General features: G+C 40.8%; 1 protein-coding gene across 1 annotated transcript in view; it reads left to right on the plus strand.

Annotated features, from left to right (window-relative positions):
* LOC124804984 (nonsense-mediated mRNA decay factor SMG5) overlaps window positions 1-15878 on the plus strand; it is a 277769-nt gene that overhangs the window by 93887 nt on the left and 168004 nt on the right. Inside the window, exons 9-10 of the mRNA XM_047265375.1 lie at window positions 8257-8381; window positions 8524-8974. Of these exons, the coding sequence (XP_047121331.1) occupies window positions 8257-8381; window positions 8524-8974 (576 nt within the window). The remainder of the gene's footprint in view (window positions 1-8256; window positions 8382-8523; window positions 8975-15878) is intronic.

Below are 15878 nucleotides of genomic sequence, written 5' to 3' on the forward strand. Positions count from 1 at the left end.
AGATATGATACGCGAGTTGGGATGGAAGTCATTACAGCAAAGGCGTTTTTCGTCATGGCGAGATCTATTTACGAAATTTCAGTCACCAACTTTCTCTTTCGAATACGAAAATATTTTGTTGATCCCAACCTACATAGATAGGAATGATCATCAAAATAATATAAGAGAAATCAGAGCTCGAACAGAAAGGTTTAGGTGTTCGTTTTTTCTGCACGCTGTTTGGGAGTGGAATGGTAGGGAGATAGTATGATTGTGGTTCGATGAACCCTCTGCCAAGCACGTAAATGTGAATTGCAGAGTAATCATGTAGATGTAGATTCCACCAGGAAGGAGGTACATGGCTTGCGTTGTCTGCAGTTCAACCATGCCTAGATGGTCAATACTGCGGTTCAATCACGTCTGCGTTGTTAGTTTGTGCCTAGAAGGCTCTCAACAAGGGAAGTGTCCAGGTGTTTCGGATTGAACCAAACCAATGTTGTTCGGAGATGGAGGAGATACAGAGCAACAGGAACTGTCAATGACATACCTCACTCAGGCCGCCCAAGGGCTACTATTGCAGTGGATGACCACTACCTACAGATTATGGCTCGGAGGAACCCTGACAGCAACACCACCATGTTGAATAATGTTTTTTGTGCAGCCACAGGACATCATGTTACGACTCAAACTGTGTGCAATTGACTGCATGGTGCGCAACTTCACTCCCTACTGTCATGGCAAGGTCCATTCCATCTTTGCAACCACGCCACCATGCAGTGCAGTACAGGTGGGCAACACTGTCCAGCGAGTGGAGCAAGATTTAGGTTCCCTGCTGTTTGGGGTGGCATTATGTGGGGCTGACGTATGCCGCTGGTGGTCATGGAAGGTGCCTTAACAGCTGTACAGTACATGAATGCCATCTTCCGACCGATAGTGCAACCATATCGGCAGCATATTGGTGAGGCATTAGTCTTCACGGACGACAATTCGCACTCCCATCATGCACATCTTGTGAATGACCTCCTTCAGGATAACGACATCGCCTGACAAGAGTGGCCAGCATGTTCTCCAGACACGAACTGTATGGAACATGCCTGGGATATATTGAAAAAGGCTGTTTATGGACGACGAGTCCCACCAACCACTGTGAGGGATCTACGCTGAATCTCCGTCGAGGAGTGGGACAATCTGGACCAAGAGTGCCTTGATGAACTTGTAGATAGTATGCCATGATGAATACAAGCATGCAGCAATGCAAGAGGACGTGCCTGCTGGGTATTAGAGGTACTGGTGTGTACAGCAATCTGGACTACCACCTCTGAAGGTCTTGCTGTATGGTGGTACAACATGTAATGTGTGGTTTTCATGAAAATAAAAAGGGCAGAAATGATGTTTCTGTTAATGTCTCTTCCAATTTTCTGTACAGGTTCCGCAACTCTCAGAACTGAGGTGGTGCAAAACTTTTTTTGATTGTGTATTACGATGCACATATCATCACAACTATGTTTCCCATCAGTTGTCTGTCCAGTTTACTAGTCTATATGTATTTCACCATATTCTGTTAGTTACTCTCTACTTTTCATACAGCTCTTGGCGCTCATTAGTTTGATACCGCTGCTGTTTTCTTACCAGTTGTGTTTTGCTGCTTTGTGTGGTTCATTTTGGCAGAATACATTACTACACTGCCCTAAAAAAAGGGTGAGGCATCCAGAAGGAAAGGAGAAAGTGAAATGAAACTCCACGGTTTGAAAGGATTTGTAATGTTGTTGCATTGATTAGAAAATCGACTCAAATTTACAGAGAACTTGGCAGTATGAGCCTATTTATCGGTATGGTATTACACTCCCTGTTGCCTGTATGGGGGCACTGATTCATGTAAGGAAAGGATGTAATAAAGCTGTCTTGTCTCTCCTGATGCAAGCTGTCCCACAGTTGTTGTAACTGGGCATTGATATCCTGGACACGTGCACTGATATGGAGTTGATGTGATACTGTCACATGAGAGGCAACACATGAAGATTCAGGATGTCCTTGATGTACCATTGTGCCACACCCAGTGGATCCCCATATAATGATGCCAAGGTGACACTGCTGTGCCTCTCCTTAGGTCACTGCCCTACTTTAATGCTGTGTGACACCATTCATCAGCCCATGCTTTGTGTTCATGGCAGCACACCATATGTGGCCATTTGTGTTATGGTGTTAACAGGCAGTCTATGCGTTGACAAAAGTTCAGTAGTCACAAATGGCAGGGGATGACACAGAATGTTGCAGGGACTCTGGTACTTGTTCTTGGATGGCGTGTGCAGATGTGAGTTGTTGTGATGTACTTGGTGCACATGCACGGGGGATAGGCAAAATGATATGAACACCTGTACCTACCTGGGAGTGGTTTATTAAAAAGGGGTTGGACTCCCATTTGGCCGTAATACAGCTGCAATTCTTCTTGGAATACTGGCGTATAATAATTGTATAGTCTCCAGTGGAATGTTATGCCACTCTTCGATCAGAACCTCTTCTAACTCCTGCAGTCATGAGGGAGGTGGATATCTACTCTGGAGTCTGTGCTCCAGTACCACCCCCAAGGGTTTGATAATATTCAAGTCCGGGGACTGTGCTGGCCAAGGAGGACGCTGCAGTTCAGTTGCATACTCCTCGTACAATGATTGTACTGTGCTGGCTGGCTGTGTGAATGAAATATGGCATCATTGTTGGGAACAATGTTTGAGTCATTGGGCGCACCTGATTACTAAAAATGTTCACATAATTGTTGGCTTTAACTCGGCCTTTGAGAGTAATGATGGGACCTTAGAATACCATCATATGGCTGCCCACAGCATCACACTTCCACCTCCGTGCCTAACTGTTGGAATCAATCATGATTATAGGCTTCTTTTGGTGTTCTCCAGACATAAACCTGGCCTAATGTTGGAAATAAAAACGTTGACTTGTTGGACCATATGACGTATTTCCATTGTTCAGCCATTGAGGATTTATGCTCCTGGTACCATGTTTTACACTTCTTTGGATTAGTTGTCATCACTAATGTTTTTGGTATAGCAGTTCGTCCATGAATATTCGCTTTATGGAGTCCTCGGCAGACAGTGTTGATAGTGTGGGATCTCGAAGATGTTTCTTCAGTCACTTTAGCCACCATAGTTTTGTGTTGTTTTGAAACAATTTGTGTTAGCATACGGCGATCTCTGTCATTTAGTTTTGATTTGCTCCCACTATTACATTTACACAATGATGTCTTTCCATGTTTTGTGTAGGCTGTCACAACTGTTGAAACATTTTCTCTTGAAACGTTCAGTATGTTGGCTGCCTTGGTTACTGATGCTCCAGCTAATCGGGCCTCCACAATCTACTCTCTTTGAAACTCTGTTAGGTCTTTCATTGCACGGCAGCCTCAGCCTCTGAATGCAAATAGGAAGTGTGCGTTACTCATGAACAACCTGCACTGATGTCTAATCCATACTGAACACGCACAGTCCAGTGTGACGTGTGCCTTACCTGCATTGTTGACTGTCAAACACATCCATTCCATTTCTACCACTATTTGCATTATTTTGCATATCCCCTGTACACAATACAGTGATCTTCTCTGTGGTGGTCAGACGTGGTAGACCAGACCCTTGCTCCTCATGTTTCCATGCAATCCAACATTGGGCCACTGACACATCCAAATGTCTCGCAAATCTGTATATTGTACAATTTAACCAACTGGCCAAATGGGTACCCACAATGAGACCCATATCCATCTCTGTCAGGTGCGAATAACACTGTCTCACATGAGGACCTGTCTCTGTGTCGTTGACAGTGACCACACCGTATGTGATGCTATTTACACCCCACATAACCCCTACCAGGCTTGGTAACAACACTAAACATGAACAACACTAATGCGCTTTGGTGGCCGTACAGTGTGTCACAGAGAATTGCAGTTCTACAGTTATTTACATGTGAGGTTAAATTAACATCTGTTCATATCTTATGGGTGCTTAATTTTTTTATCATATAGTGTGTTTTAAAATCAGGGTATCTGTATAAAATAATTTACTGTACTATTCACTTAATGTAACAGTAATTGAACACCTGGTTGAGTGTGGGAGATATATAATAATACGTAGTCTGAATATACCTTGAATGTCTGAGTGTTCTTCCCATGAAGTAGTGCTAATTATTGTCTATGTAGAGACTTACTCACTTCAGTAATTCTTCTTTCAGAACTTCATCCAGTGATTTCATAAAGACTGCTTCAGATATTGAAGGAACAAAAGATATTCTCTTTAAATGGTAGCATCTTCCGTTACGTAAAAAGGCTGTGCACTTTGTGCTGTCCTCTTCTAACAATTGTTGCTAGTAATTACTCGGCAGATTGATGCTGCTTAAGTATTTTACATTGATAAACTTTCACTCCATGAGCCTCGATGATTATACACGCTTTGCCATTCTTGTTTGTTGTTATGTTGTTGAGATTAGAATACTCACTACCTGAGTGTTCAGTTATGCGATGGTCTAATGTCTTTTTTATTTCTTTAGTGACTGCTACTCTCTTGGCAGAAGGTATTTGGTAAGATTTCCTGAAAAATGTTTCATGATCCTTGAAATTAATTTTGCAGATGCAAACGATGCATTTTTGAAAATATATTGGTGTAGCATCTTAATATTTCAGTCAGTTCTTTCTGTTCAGCTTCTAGCATCTGAGCCCTGTTTTAAATATTAGACAGAGCGTCCTCATCACCATTACCCTCTCATAATTCCGTATCTTCCCCAGAATCACTTAAAACTGGGGTTTCCTCCTCTTGAAAATGCATTAACATCATGTTCACGTGTGCAGTGCCCCTGTTATCTTTGCCACTGAATACTCTCTTCTCTCCACTATGTAACCTCGCAGGCAAACAGTTCTCTTCACAAAGTCCACCTTCCATTTTATCTCTGTTAGCCAATCAATACCAAGAACTAATCAAACATTAAGAGATCCAACAATCAACATGCTCGGCTTGTATTCACCTGAATTCTAAATTGTACTAGCACCTGACCTTGATGGGTTTACTTTGATTATCTACAACACTGACAATATGTACGCCATTAACAGGAAATGTTGGGAAGGCAATCAGGTTATTAATTCACAAAAATAAATCGTCTGAGATAGCTCTTGGCTCACTCACTGAATCCACTAAGGCAGAAGTAGTCATTTTTTTACTTACCACCCACTTTAGTGCCTCTATATTATTATTATTATTATTGTTGTTGTTGTTGTTGTGTATCAAATACTTAATGTGAAAATTTTATAAAACATAATGATAATTTTTTGAAAACCCCACCACATGCCACCCATCGTGAAATCTGGAATGTCCTCTAGTGGGCAGTAGTGACCAGGTTGACTACCACTGAACTAAGGCATCTATACGTATTCTACATATCTCCACTTCAACAGTGGACATTAAAATGTCTATCAGTGTCTTCTTCCTCTCTCTATTGGGTCTTCTCTAACTTCTATCATATGATTGTATTTAGTGACATTCATTGTGATTCCTGACTTGTTTCCCATACTATTAGTTTCGGAATGGGCCATTTGCAAACCTTTATTTAGTTTACTGTTGCATGGTCTTGTGGATTATGATTGTTGCTCCTGATATGTTCAGGCAGTTGATTCTGTTCTCTGTCTCTTGCAAGGGGTGTTCAGTATGGTTGATGATTAGGATTAAATCTAAGCAGTGGGCTATACTTGTCCTTTCTTTGCATGCCATTGTCAAAACTGCTTTGTCATCCACAACTCTGAAATTCATTTCACAGTTGGCCAGTATTGCAATTTAAACTTTGGCGTTACAATATTTACGCAGTATTATTTTTATAATTTTGTGAGTGATGTTAATGTTGACAGCCTGATTTGTAGCACAACCAAAGGTTTAGCTAAGGTTGAAATATGATATTTTGTTTGAGAATCTACATTAGATTGAAAGGTGATATTTTGGTTAAGCCTAGGTTATACTGAAAGGGTGTTGTGAGTCGGGTTTGCCTTGGACATTGTTAATTTCAAAATCAGTGCTCACTCAGTTTGTCAATCTCGGTACCATTCCTTTGGAACACCATTCATAGGTGATTCTTCAGTGAGGCTCTTCTCGTCTGACAGTGAGATAGAATCTTTAAAAGCAAAATTTTTTGAGGCCGATGGTGATAGCTTGAAGCATTGAGATAGACGTCAGTGTGCATGGGTTTTTAGTATACACTGTGAACTGTAGATCTGTACTTTCTTCTCTTAACTAATATGCCAGGGAAAAGTAGCTGGCCCTCTTTTTCCAAGTTATTCCAGGAACTTTTCATGTTTTTTTCTGTCTTATGTGACCTCATCACAAATGTGTCATCGACATATCAGTAGAAACATGTTGGATTGAACTGGCAGATTCCAGTGTGTTTGTCTCAAAAGCTTCCAGGTGTACAGGTTTGCCACAACATATGACAACAGATTACGCATAGCCTTGCCATCAGTTTGTTCATAATATTTTCCCTCAAAGAGGAAATAAGTTGATATGAGAACATGCCTGAAAAGTCTATGAAAGCCAGTTGTGTACCATGTTACATACAAGTGCAGCCTGTTGTTTGTGGGGCAATCTATTAGAACATTGGTGATACACCTGACTACAACTGAGCAAATCAACTGTTGCTGAATACTGCCTAGAGTATAGTCATAAACTGAAATGTTTTATCATTGTGTAGACATAAAGTTTATTTGGTGTTGTAATTAAGAAGTCCATCAAAATACAGATGTTGGAAAACCCTAATAAACCAGGACCGATGTTTAAATTTAAACAAGGTTTGAGATCTCATTCTCAATATATTGAGATTTTGCCAGATGTCTCATCCTCCAGAGCTGGAAAGTGCTGAGAGAGTGTGCTTTTAAAAGAATAACAATATGGCCTCTGAAAAACAGTTGAGCATCAAAGAGCATAGTGGGCACTGTTGTCAAGCTCCGTTACAGATAGCAACACTACACCAACAGTAGTACACAGCGCAGTTAGAGTTCATGCCATGAGTATGCAGAATGGCACAGTGTGCAGCTCCTGAACAAGACGATTGCGTCTGTTGTCAAAATGCTGTGTATAAAGTGGAATCCACAACACAGCTGAAGACCCTAAACTCCTGTGTGATAATCAGTCACACGAAGAAAACCTGAGAGGTCACATTGCCGAGGTTTAATTGAAGACAGTAAATTCCATATATGTGGTGTCTACCCTTTTGGGCATGTCCAACAGAGTAGACACCATTTTGATCCACCAGCTACTATGATTTAAGACAAAGAAACTGCAGACATTGGTTGGGAGTGTGCATTGATTTAAATCAGTGGGGAAAGTTGGTGCCAGACTAGGATTCGAACTGGGATCTTTTGTTTACTAGATGGATGCTCTGACCAGTGAGCCATCCAGACACATTACTAATGGAGATAACGGTCAAGGGGCACCACATTAGTAGTGTATGGATAAGTTGAGAATCTTGGCCTGACAGGAGGCATGCTAGGGTATTCCGTGCAGTTGCAGTGACCTCTGTGTCCGTATGGCATAGTGGTCAAAGCATCAGCCTAGTAAGCAGGAGACCTGGGTTTGAATCCCGGTCCGGCATAAGTTTTCGACTTTCCCCATTGATTTAAATCAATGCCAGTTGCACCCAATGTCTTTGATTCCTTTGTGTCCAATAAATTCAATTTGTTCCTGTGGAAGTTTGGGTGTGTGCTTTTGTGTGACTTTATAGAGTTTAATCTGTATTCCTGATCTTTCTTTGTGGAGATTGTTGGCGGATGCTACTAGGAGCCAGCTGGAGGCAGTGTATGAACTGTTGGTGGGGTATGCACTGTCGGTGTATGTACTGTTAGCAGTGTATAGCCCGTTACCGGTCTATGCCTCATTATCAGTGTATGCCTCATTAGCGGTGTGCATAATCCAGTCCATTGGTTGGATCTTGGGATCTTAGTACTTAGGTAGCTACAGGTTGCAGGAATTTCCTTCCTCCATATAAGCATTTGCTCAGTCAATGAATGTCCACAGTCTCGGCAGTATAGTAAATATTCCTTTCTGAAGAATGAAAGAAATAAGGAAAGTTTTGAGATGTCATATGTTATTAAACTGTTACTTGTTCTCTCTCATAGGTTTTCCATTATTGTAATATTTGCTTTATGATTACTTGATATATATATGCATATCAGCAAAATATTTTTAGAGTTTTTGCTTTTAAGTAGTACATATGTTCTTCAAATGAAATATTACTTGTATTTTCTTTCAGGAGGAGAATTTTTCTATCCACTGTCTTCCAGCTCTGATGAAGCGAACTCAGAAGGTGAAGAACCTATTGTGCTGAGCTCTGAGGAAGAAGAAGATGAATCTGATGAAACATCCAGTAGTACCCAGGTGTGAAACAGTTTATGCTAATCCAGTTTCTTTTGTATAATTAAATCCATGATTAAATAGCTATGTGTGCTTGTTGATGTGAACTCTCTCTTGTAAATCATATAATATTTTTTAATGTATGAACATTCAAACTTTTTTCCAGGTGGGTACAATTGAAGCTAAAGTTAATGGTTTGCCACAGATGCAAGAACAGTGCCCAGGAAAGCCTGGAAATGTCAGTTTGCACTCGAATGATACAAATGAGAAACATCTGCAGAAAAACGAACAAAATAACAACAACAATAAGCTGGATGACAAAAAGGTGTCTGCTGAACAACCAAGTGCAACAACTGGGCAACAGTTGCAGAATGGAGTCAGTGAAGGAATTGGCAGTGGGGTAACTGAAAGAGCTCTGGAACCTGCCGACGTCTTGGAGCTTATGGTTGGTGAAGGTCGGCTGCTTGAAGCCATACAAGTCTTGGCTGACTGGCTGAAGTCTGAATCCAACGTGGAGACACTACAGGCATGTGGTAAAACTCGGCCCAGGACCTTACTGACACGCTTGGTCACTTTGCTCAACTTGCTACGCATTGACCCTGTCAGGCTCAGTGCAGGTGAGCTTATGTTCTTGTCATTCATGATTCTATTTCCACATAACGACACACAGGAAAGCTCATAAACTAAGACAGTGAAATTTTTGGTCTCTCAGTTTATGAACTTCTTTTGTGTAGTATAGAGGAGGTACTGTCTCCTATGCCGTCTTTATATTCAAACAATATCTTAATTGATATGGACATGTCCCCCCCCCCCCCCTCATGTAAGTCATGTGATGTTTCATGATGTAAATATTCTGAATATGTGTACCTCTAGCAGTAAGACATGACACTTTCAACACACTAGTTTTACACATGTCAAAATTGTGCGCTACCCAGGTGAATTACTGACTTCTATAATACTCCTCATTCATATCTTGATATTTATTTTGAGTTTCAGATTGTAATTTATAGGCAGTCGGATGTATTACGATGAGACGGCACACTGTACAGCTAGCATACATTATGTAGTTTACCTGACTGTGGCGCCAGATACGAACATTCCTCTTATTTTATAATTTTAAAGTTTTCCTCCAAGTAATTATGCTAACCTACATACACCAAATGAGGTGGTTGCAGTGGTTAGCACACTGGACTCACATTCGGGAGGACGATGGTTCAAACCCGCGTCTGGCCATCCTGATTTATGTTTTCTCTGGTTTCCCTAAATCACTTCAGGCAACCGGTATGGTTTCTTTGAACGGTCAAGGCTGATATCCTTCCCCATCCTTCCCTAACCCGATGGGACCGATGACCTAGCTGTTCTGTCCCCTCCCGCAAGCCAACCAACCACCCAGATAGTCTATACACAAAGACACATACCACTGTACAGTGCTTATATCCTCGTGGCTGATGAATTCCTTTTCTGTAAGAATTGATAATCAGTTTTAAAACAGTACAGCTCTTACATAATGCAGCTTTATGTGATCTTGGCACAGCACTTGACTCCTCTTGGTCTCAGTGCAAAAATTCAAGCCATGACTATCCATCCAGTCCAGGTAACGATGCTGTGGTAGACATGGGACATAGAACTATCAGTGTAAGACCCAAATAAATGTCCCCCCACCCCATAGGTGACAGTATTAAAATACCAATTGTGAACTTCCGAAGTGCCAGAGTTTGAAGTGAAGTGCTTCTAAAAAAGCAATGAATCTCGCATCATAGTATTACAGAATGATGGTTAAATCCCAAAGTGGACAACAGTGAGATTTTTGGAAAAAATTTAAGCATATGTACAAATGATAGGAAACTGTGGTAGTGTATTTGTTGTAATGACGAGGAACTCAAATCTGAAACTGAAGCTACAAGTGAGGTTGTTTACGCAAGACTGAGCATCGGGGATGGGCATAAAATTATAATTGGATCCTTTTATCGACCACAAGACTCACTTTCTGACCGAAAACTTCAAAGAGAACATCAGTTCACTAGTAAGTAAGTTCCCCAGTCGTAATGTAAATATCAGAGGGAACTTCAATCATGTGGCAACAAATGGAATTATTACAGTTTTGATGAGTGTAACAAGACAACCTGTGAAGCATTACTTACGGCCTTGTTTTGATGAGTGTAACAAGACAACCTGTGAAGCATTACTTACGGCCTTCTGTGGAAGCTGCCTAGATCATATGGCTTGAAATCCTGCTCATGATCGATATATATTAAATGTAATGGCAACAAATAGACCTGATGTCTTTGAAGATGTCCGCATCAAAGCTGCTATCAGTGGCCATAAGGAATTTGTAGTAACAATGATTACCAGAGTAAATAGAACAAGTACAACAAGCAGAAATATTTATATGATTGGTAAACTAGACAAAGAAGCAGTGGTGACATATCTCAGTGAAGAACTTGAGACTTTTATCTCAGGGCAGGAGCGTGTTGAGAAACTGTAGGTCAAGTGTAAAAGAGTAGTTAACTGTGCATTGTGTAGATATGTACCCAGTAGAACAGTTCATGATGGGAGGGACCGTCTAAGGTATGCTGTTGCTGCAAAGAAACACCTGAAGAAATAGAGTACAGCATAATAGATGTCTATTGCATAAAATACCCAGATCGTGCAATATTAGTTGGAGTTGTCTTTAACCTGCCACCTATAGACTGGGATGTTTGTGGATTCATTGCGGTGAGTACAGACAGTCATTCGAAATACTTTTGAACACATTTTCTGAAAATTGCCTTGAGCAGCTAGCTCAGCAGCCCACTCGCAATGGAAATATCTTAGACCTTGTAGCTACAAATAGGCTGGGCCTTATCGACAATGTCAGTATAGAAACAGGGATTAGTGATCATGTTGTCATTGTAGCAACTATAATTATGAAAATTAATAAATCAGTCAAGAAGGCTGGAAGAGTGTTTCTGCTAGATGGAGCAGATAATCAGTTATTAACATCTCACTTAGATAGTGAATTGGCAAAACTTAGTTCCAGTAAGATAGATGTAGAGGAAAATGGGTGAAGTTTAAGCAGATTGTAAATCGTGGTCTGGAGAATTACATGCCTAGTAAGTGGATAAAGGATAGAAAAGACCCACCATGCCTTAATAATGAAATTTGGTGGATGCTGAGGAAGCAGAGGCTGTTGCATTCTAAGTTCAAAAGAGGACATACAAATGACGACACGTAAAGGTTAGTAGACATTCATGCGCCTGTGAAAAGTTTTCTGCGCGAAGCATACAGCAACTACCACTGTCACACCGTAGCAAAAGATCTGGCAGAGAACCAGAAAAAAATTCTGGTTATATGTAAAATTGCTAAACAGGTGTAAGGCTTCCATTCAATCCCTCTTTGGCGTAGAGAAAGAACTTGAAGATTTGAAAACAAATAAATCACCAGGTCCAGATGGAATCCCAGTAAGATTTTACAAAGAGTGCAATACGACATTGGCCCCTTAGCAAGCTTGCATTTATCGTGAATCTCTCACCCAGCACAAAGTCCCAAGCGACTGGAAAAAAGCGCAGGTGATTCCAGTATATAACAAAGGGAAAAGAATGGACACACAAAATTACAGACTAATATCCCTAACTTCTGTTTGCTGCAGAATCTTTGAACATATTCTCAGTTTGAATGTAATAAACTTTCTTGAGGTTAAGAAGCTTATGTCCACAAATCAGCATGGTTGTAGAAAGCATTACTTCTGCGAAACTCAGCTTGTCCTTTCCTCTCATGGTATACTGAGAACTATGGGCGGAGGGCAACATATTTGTAGGTCTCCGTAAGCATTTGACATGGGATCCCATTGCAGGCTGTTAACGAAGGTACGAGCATATGGAATAAGGTCACAGATATGTGAGTGGCTCGACGACTTCTTAAATAATAGAACCCAATATGTTATCCTCGATGGTGAGTGTTCATCGGAGACAAGGGTATCGTAAGGAGTGTCCTGGGGATGTGTGACAGGTCCACTGTTGTTCTGCATACACATAAATGATTTGGCGGACAGGTTGGGCAGCAATTTGTGGTTGTATGCTGATGATGCCATGGTGTATGGTAAAGTGTTGAAGTTGAGTGACTATAGGAAGGTACAAGACAACTCAGGAAAAACTTACAGTTGGTGTGATGAATGGCATCTAGCCCAAAATGTGGAAAAATGTAAGTTAATACAGAACAAACCTCAAATGTTCGAATGTAGTGTCACTAGTGACCTGCTTGACACAGTCAAGTTATTTAAATATCTGGGCGTAATGTTGCAAACCAATACGAGATGGAACGAGCATGTGAAAACTGTCGTAGGAAAGGCAGATGGTCATCTTGAGTTTATTGGAAATTTTTTAGGAAAGAGACTACATGTAAGATGATGGTGCAACTTATTCTTGAGTACTGCTTGAGTGTTTGGGATCTGTTATGAGGTAAGATTGAATGAAGACTTCAAAGCAGTTCAGAGGTGGCTGCTAGATTTTTGTTACCGGTAGGCTCGAACTACACGCAAGGGTTATAGAGGTGCTTCAGAAACTCGAACGGGAATCCTGGTTGGAAGGTGACATTCTTTTTGAGAAACAGTATTGAGAAAATATAGAGAACCGACATTTGAAGCTGACTGCTAAATGATTGTACTGTCCCCAACATACATCGAGCGTAAGGACCTTGAAGATAAGACACAAGAAATAAGGATTCATACAGATTTGTATAGACATTCATTTTTCCCTCGCTCTGTTTGTGAGTGGAACAGGAAGAGGAATGACAAGTAGTGATACAGGGTACCCTCCGCCATGCACCTTACCGTGGCTTGCGGAGTATCTATGTAGATGTAGATGTAACATAAAACAAAGGCTGTAGATTGAGAGATGTTAAGTTTAACACTTTTGTCTGTCAAGAGAGCAATGCAATAAGCTTTGAATGACTAGCATAGCAGAATATTGTCAAAATGTCTTACACAGAACCTAGAGAAGTTCTGTTCATACATAACAAGTGATACTGGCACCAACGTCAGTGTCCAGTCGTGAGTGGATGAGACAGGAACTGAAACTAAGGGTAACAGAGTAGAAGCAGAAATGTTTAACTCTGTTTTTGAATGTTCCTGTAGAAAGGAAAACCCAGGAGTATTCCTCTAGTTTAATCCCTGTACCACTGAAAAGACGAGTGAATAGATATTCATGTCTGGCATTGAGAAACAGATGAAAACATTAAAATTGAACAAAGCTTCAGGCCCTGACGGAATTCCTATCAGATTTTATTCTGAATTTTCTGTTGTATTAGCCCCTCTCTTAACTATAAACTGTCATAGATCTCTCAAACAAAAAACCGTGCCCAGTAGTTGGAAAATAGCACAGGCCACACTCATCTACAAGATGGCTAGCAGAAATGATCCATAAAACTGCCATCCAGTATCCTTGACATCAATTTTTTGTACAACGTTAGAACATATTCTGGACTAAAACATAATGAGATGCCTTGAACAGAATGACCTCCCCAATGCTAACCAGCGTGATTCTGAAAACCTATCATGTTAAACCCAAATGTCACTTTTCTCATATAAGATACTGTAAGCTTTGAATCCAGGCAATCCATTAGATGCAATATTTCTAGATTTTCAAAAGGCATTTGACTCAGTGAATTATGAACAGTTATTACCAAAAGTACAATCATATGGAGTATCAAGTGAAATTTGTGACTGGTTTGAAAATTTTTTTGGTATGGGTGATGCAGCAAGTTATATTTGATGGAGACTCATCTACAGATATAGAAGTCACTTTTGGTGTTCCTGAGTACAATGTATTGGGGCCTTTTCTGCTAATGTTGTGTCTCAAGTGACCTTGTGGACAGTATTAATAGTAACCTCAGGCTTATATGCTCTCTGAAAGAAAGTGTGAAAATATTTAGTCACATCTTGATAAGATTTCAAAGTGGTACAAAGATGTTATGTCCTCACTATAACACAACAAATATTCCGTGATAACCAAATTTATTTGACGTTCTGTCACTCATAACAAAACTTAAATTCGACTACACAACACTTCGCTGGCTGTAGCGCCAAGGAGAATCAGAGTCACTAGTAGAGAATACAAGTCCAAACCACTGCCAACCAGTCGATACCAACGCGTCGCAAGTTTCCAGCCAGGGAAGCCACAGTACGGTTCGGTCATCGTGAATCCAGCAGCTGGGTAGTAACACAGTCATCGGCGAAGATTGAACTGGTTAAACGGGCTCAGGGAGCTCGCTTAAATCCGCAGGTCCGGCCAATCAGAGTGTTGGTAGATGGCGCCCTTATACGGTTGCTCACTCTGGTGGCAAGGGCAATGCCGCCAGGGTAATCCGTATCGATAGTGGTGTGTACACTGCCGCTAACTCTGCGACGACGTGTTCACTTGCGCCAGTTGTTGACATCATGTGCAGCGCCAGCGGTACTCGCTGTGTGCCGCGCGTGTTGTAGCGCGCCGCACCGAGTTGACGGCTGGTGTGCGGCGGCCAATACAACAAAAGAATATCAACTTGCTTTAAATATTCAGAAGTGTAAAGTAATGCATTTCACAGAACGAAAAGACAGTGTCTCATACGACAATAATATCAAGTAACTTACAGTTGGAAGCTATCAGCTAATACAAATACTCGGGTTTAACAATTTGTAGGGATATGAAATGGAATGATCATACAGTCTCAGACATAGATAAAGCATGTGACAGACTGTGATTCATTGGTATAACACTTGAAAAAGGCAATCAAAAGAGAATGCATACAAAACACTGGTATGGGCCATCCTACAGTATCGCTCAAGTGTGTAGGATCCGTACCAAATAGGACTAACGGGTGGGGGTGGGGGGTATTGAATGGATATAAAGAAGGGCAGCATGAATGATCACAGGTTTGTTTGACTCATGGGAGAGTGTCACAAGGTAACAGCATCATTGGGGAATGCTTTGACTGCACACATAGTTAAGAGTTTTATTATTACTTTGCAACATAACCTTTAATTTGGGCCTGTGTAAATTGTATTGGGTTGAAATGGCAGGAATAAGATAGCAACCTCATAAGTGTATGCCCAAATCTTTTTGCCAGCTCATCAATTTTGTATCTGAGGGACTGTGATTTACAGTGAGATATTACTTCTGTTAACTCCACATTTTTAAGATTATCATTTACTTCGACACTGAAGCCAACTAGTTGACTCCTACTCTCGCTTTGTCATGGTAGTTGTTTCATCCATCAATAACAGGATGGCTGGGAGCATTATCAAGAAGAATGGTTGACATTTGTAGGCACGTAACACACAAACCATTTTTTGTGACTGACCCTGTACTGCAATCCCCTGAGTAAAAGAACGATATTTGATTTTTCCACCGAATAACATTTGATTAACCATTGTTCATTTGCACACAACATATAATAATAATGTCATATATAAGATGCTGATCCTGCAACTGTAAGTAATGAAAACACGTAAAATCTCATTGTGCAGTGAACCGTACCACAGGACAAGAAGTTGCCTGAAAATGTTTC

Source organism: Schistocerca piceifrons, chromosome 7, assembly GCF_021461385.2.
Source record: "Schistocerca piceifrons isolate TAMUIC-IGC-003096 chromosome 7, iqSchPice1.1, whole genome shotgun sequence".
In the NCBI taxonomy this organism is placed as follows: Eukaryota; Metazoa; Arthropoda; class Insecta; order Orthoptera; family Acrididae; genus Schistocerca; species Schistocerca piceifrons.